Consider the following 5588-nt stretch of genomic DNA (forward strand, 5'->3'; position numbering starts at 1 on the left):
AACATAAATTAAAGTAAAGGATTCAACTTAATTTAATACTTAATACTTAAGTATGTTGGAAGTGGAATTTTTATCAAAAAGTCAATATAGATCTGCAAATCTTCGATGAGCTTCCTTTTTCTTCTGAATTATGTGCTCCTTCCAAGTCAGCTTTTGGTCTAATAGTATGCCCAAGTATTTGGCTTTCTTGCAGATTGGTATATCAATGTTAACAATTTTCAGTTTCTGTTCTTCAAATTTCCTGTTGTTGAAAATAACTTGGACAGTTTCTTCGGCGTTTATCTTTATTCCCCAAGTGTCAGACCAATGCATCACTTCGTTTAGATGATTTTGAAGGTTTACAGTTGCTTTAGTGATATCATGGTTCGTTGATAAAAGTCCAGTGTCGTCAGCAAACGTTACAGTTAGTATTTCTCCACTTTTTGGCTTAGGTATGTCTGCAGTGTATAATAAATATAGGATCGGGCTTAATACACTCCCTTGAGGGACACCGGTTTCTATTTTTATCATGTGGGATGAGTCGTTTTGATATTGCACAAAGAAATACCTATCTTTAAGGTAGCTCTTCAGTAGTAAATAATCGGTATGTTGTAAGGATAGAAATTTTTACCAATTTCCAACCTACATATAACTAGTGTGCAGTTAATACCTGAAATAAAAATTGGTTAATTTTTATATAATATATTAAAAGTAAATAACTTACCATAAACCCACCCCCGCATGCACGTAACTTCACCACATGAATAAAACCTAAAATTACATTTAAAATTTAAAAGAATGCAAAAAAATATTGTACCTACCTTATTTATTTATTATTTAAACTTATACTTTTAATATTTTAATTATTTATTTTATTTTAATAAATAAATATAAATGTTTAAAGCTGCCACTACCGACGCTAAGCTAAACACGTTTCAAAACAAAGGATATGCACAACACAAGAAACGTCAAGCTTTTGCGCAAAGAGCTTTATGTAAAAATTGATGCGCGCGTATATTAACTACGGCGAAAGCACAAAACAGCAACTACGTCAAAATGTAAACCAGCTGTAAACTAAGTTTTGTGCTACATTAAAGTTTGGTCTGATGCGTATATAAGAAGACGCATTTACTTAGAAGAGGCAGTTAGTGATCGACACTTGAATTCATCGGACAGAGTGATCGACATCCCAAGTGACCAGAAGAACACAGGAGGATTTCCAGCAAGCAACGTAGTCAGCTAAGTATCAAAAACCGCGTCGACAATATCTTTCTTTTATTTTTGTTTTTTTTATATAAAATTATGTATATTTCCTTTTAAACGTGTATACGTTTATATCTGTCCAAACCTATTATAAGCGTGTATACGTTTATATCTGTCCAAACCTATTATAAGCGTGTATACGTTTATGAGCCAATCCCATATAAAATCTAATACACTAGCTTAAAATATTTTTATATTCTAACCATTGTTAGCTTTAAGAAACAAAAATCGAATAAATATATTTCTGAAAATTAATAACTAAGACACTGTGTCCTCATTCTATATAAATTTATTGCAACGACCCAGGACCAACCACTGAGTTAACCCCAGCAAACAGGAACGAACGAAACGTGTCGTTACACTGTAATGTTGATAATTGAAGCATTCGCTACTTCAATTGTTTACTACTTTCCAAACAGACGGGAAAATCTTATTGCTGATCATGCAGTTAAAGATGTTTCTAATGTAAATGATAGCTATTACAGGTAATTCTAGAAGAAATTTACCAGATATCACATCATAGCCTGGTGATTTTTTTGGGTTGATGTTAACGGCGATGATGTTTTATATTTTAGCAATTGTTGTCTTCTTTATTGTAACATTCTTCTGGGTCAGGTTCTTGGGTAGTGCATGGTTTGTATCATTTTTAGAATTTGTAAATGTGCTCTTAAAATACTCAGCGAGAACAGTTGCTTTTTCTTCGTTAATGCGCGCCCAAGTGTTATCTTCGTTTTTAAGCGGTGCGCAATGGAGTATGACACCATTACTGGTATTTAATTCATAATACAGCTATCTCTACTAGCCCGATAAAACAAATCTCACACCTCAAGAAGTATAATAACCAACTAAATGAATTATAACCAATTATTTTATAATTTCTAATAATTGTTTTTACATTTATTGAGTCTTAAAAATATCAGTTTACAATAACAAAAGAAAATAATAAATAAAAAAAAACAATTTATTTAGGTATCATATATGAAAAAAAAACTATTTTATAAACAAAATATACACGATCAACTCTCCATATAAATATATGTATTTAACTTTTACTGACATAAATTTCATGAATCCATACAAAATCAGATATTCTTGTCGTACATCAAATTATTTAAATCTTTTTGTTTTATTAGTTCTATTACATCATTTTTTTTTTTGTTGACGTTTCTTTAAGTTTAACACTAGGTACTTACTACTTTCACCGAAACGCCGTCATTTCGTGTGTTCCAGGTACCTAGCTAAAAAAAACAATTAAGAGAATTTATGGAAATAAATATATATGTGTATCCCTTGCTAGGTAGTCACCTTGTCGTGGTGTAGGGGCTTATTGTGGACTGAAGCATGTCATATGGAAGTCATGACATGATGATTTTTCATGTGACATGATTCAGCACACAAACTAAGAACTGCCGCCAACGCACAGGTTGAAAGTAGGTATCTACGATTCCTGATCAGTCGTTGAGGCTAGCTAGTGGACTTTAATGGACACTTGCTAATTGGTCAGTCCTATAGGAAAGTGCGGCTATCTATCAGACCAATGACTCGCCTTCAGTACGGTCATGTCTCTGCTGTTTGTGGGTCGCCGATAGTCGGGCGGGGGAGAAGGAAAACTCCCTAGGGCAGGGTCTGTACATATTCTAGGCTCCCAAGGCTAGGTCTTGATAGACTGGAATATGAACATACCTATTGCCCCAAACAAACCCCCTAAACTCACAGTGGAACAGCTATGCTGGTGAACTTGCTTGACAGGGTAGAGTCAAGCTTAATAGCGAACTCCGTACCAGGTCTGGCAAACCTACGGTTTCAATTTGTCCTTCCCATGGGGGCACTCATGGGTGACCAACCTGCACGGTTTATTTAAACTTACTTTGTATGGAACAAAATAACATTTTCAATTCTATGGACTGCACACCTTTAAATGTGCAAAATATGGTTTTACAAAGCCAAAACTTATCATTGAACGAGGGGGCACCTGGTACCATCGTCAGTGAACAAATGGACCACGACTTGTTGGAGAGGGCACCTGGTCCTCTACCCGACAAGCCGGAGGAAATGGACATTCCACTTAGCCAAGAGTCGGCTGGGATGTCTATCTCCTCGGAACAGGAGAGAGATCTTCTGGAGCCTGGTCTAACTAAAAAGACTCAAACGAGGGTGAAGCTATCCGGCGCTGGACGCAAAAGGTTGAAGGCTTTACTTGCCAAGGGCATCCCGCTGGAAACAGCAAGGTCCTTGGCAGTAAAGCCGGCCACTGCGACTAACGAAGGGCAGGCAACACCAAAAAGATCCCGATCGGACAGCTCTACACCAACATCAAGCTCAAAACCGACAAAGCGGATTGCACTACAGGGCAAGAAAGTTGATAATAAATCAACAGTGCCTGCAACTGCTTTGCCGATTTTCAGTAGGATGAAGGAAGTAGAGACCTCACACGGGGGCAAACCTGGTCCCAGTAAAGAGGTGGCGATGGTATCTGTGGGGCAGGCTAAACACAGTACTTCTTCCGAAGACCATTGTTCAAAGCCTACCCTAGCAGAGACTGTTCGCTCTAAGAAGATCGGTATACTACCGCATAATTTCCCAGAGGGCATTTGGTCCAATGAGGAAATTGGCAAGGTGCAGAAATGCATCCTCGACAAGATGTACGAAACTTGTCGAGCTCCTGGGGTGAAGCCTCATTTCGCCGGTTACAGTCTAAAGCCCGGATGGTTTACCATTAACTGTCTGGACGACGAGACTGTAACTTGGTCTAAAGAGACAATCCCAGCCTTGAAGCCGTGGGAAGGAGCCCAGCTGAAGGTAGTGGACGAGGCAGAAGTGCCAAAGTCTGAAATCTATGTTGGCTACTTCCCAGGCTCAGCTTCCTGGCAAAGCGACCGTATTCTGGGACAAATTGAGTGCCAAAATTCGGGCATGCGTGTCAGGGACTGGCGGGTACTCCACAGGCTCAATAAGGGCGATATCGTCGAGATGGCGATTGCTCTGGATCCTATGTCGTCCGAAATGGTCGGAAAGCTGGGCAATAAAGTCTTCTATGGACTTAGCAGTGCCGTGCTGAGACCAAGATATAAAGGAAACAGAGCAAAGGAAGTGGTTGAAGATGAGCGACCAACAACATCTGCGGCTTGTGCTCAGTCAAGCAACCAGAAGCCGAAAACGGGTCTCAATTCCGGGGGACCACCCTTGAGAGGGGGCAGAATCCGTGCCCAGGGCCGAAAACCTTCCGCTCTCTCTGGTCGTCTGAGGAAATGGGAAAGAAAAGACCCGGAGGCCGCGGAATTGCTGCGCGGTACGAAGGGCGGCAAGGTCCGCAAGGGCCAGTCTGGGATATAATGTCCCGGACTCCGCCACATCCGCAAAACTCTTGGAGGCAACTTCATTGCCTCCAAATCAACCTCCACCGGGCTATAGCAGCTTCATACAGGCTCAGTGCCCTGGTGGAACAACACTGTCTGGATTTTGTGGCCATCCAAGAACCATGGGCCACAAAGGGGCGCATAAACGGTCTACAGACAAAAACGTGTAAGTTAATCTATGATAATAATGTTGATCGTCCTAGAACGGCGATAATGATTAACAAAACCATTAAATCTCTTCCAATTACAGAGCTCATACAGCGTGATCTGGTGGCGGTACAGGCAGAAGTGCCTAGTACTAGGGGGACGAGAATAATAGTTTTTGCATCTCTGTACCTCCCTGGCGACGCAGAGGAAGCGGTGTCTCTCGAGCTCCAGCAGCTTACAGAATACTGCCGTATCCGAAACCTACAGTGGGTAATGTGCTGCGACGCCAACGCACACCATACAGTATGGGGAAGCACAGACATCAATACACGAGGTGAGTCACTTTTTGATTATATCACAACTAACAATTTAATGGTAGTTAATAAAGGTAACGAACCTACTTTTGTAAATGCGATAAGGGAAGAGGTATTAGATCTCACTTTAGCAAGCACATTTATATCAAATAACATTTCAAATTGGAGGGTGTTAGAGGAGAACTCCTTATCAGATCACAAATATATACGCTTTGATTTGGAAGGGGAAGTTGAAGACACTTTCGAAATAAGAAATGTTAGGAAGACCAACTGGTCTCTATATAACTTCTATTTAGAACAAAACATTAGTTGTCTTGGGAATAGGATTACTAATTGTCAGGAACTAAATCTTGAGGTTAACAAACTAGAAAATATTATTACAGGGGCTTTTGAAAATAGCTGCGAACTTATCAAAAAGAAACGTTCTAGGAACGTCCCATGGTGGAATAGGGAACTAGATATTTTACGCAAAAAAGCCCGCCAGCTCCTTAATAGAGCCAAGTCCAATGGGGACTGGGCATCTTACAAG

General features: G+C 40.0%; 1 protein-coding gene across 1 annotated transcript; it reads left to right on the forward strand.

Moving 5' to 3' along the window:
• Window positions 1-3743: 3743 nt before the first annotated feature.
• On the forward strand, window positions 3744-5184 carry LOC119670512. The gene is made up of 2 exons (XM_038080833.1): window positions 3744-4764; window positions 4849-5184. Exon 1 carries the CDS (start codon window positions 3883-3885, stop codon window positions 4573-4575), a length of 693 nt encoding a protein of 230 aa, XP_037936761.1. The 5' UTR covers window positions 3744-3882; the 3' UTR covers window positions 4576-4764; window positions 4849-5184.
• The last annotated feature ends 404 nt before the right edge of the window (window positions 5185-5588 follow it).

The sequence above is a fragment of the Teleopsis dalmanni genome, chromosome 1, assembly GCF_002237135.1.
Source record: "Teleopsis dalmanni isolate 2A chromosome 1, ASM223713v2, whole genome shotgun sequence".
Lineage (NCBI taxonomy): Eukaryota > Metazoa > Arthropoda > Insecta > Diptera > Diopsidae > Teleopsis > Teleopsis dalmanni.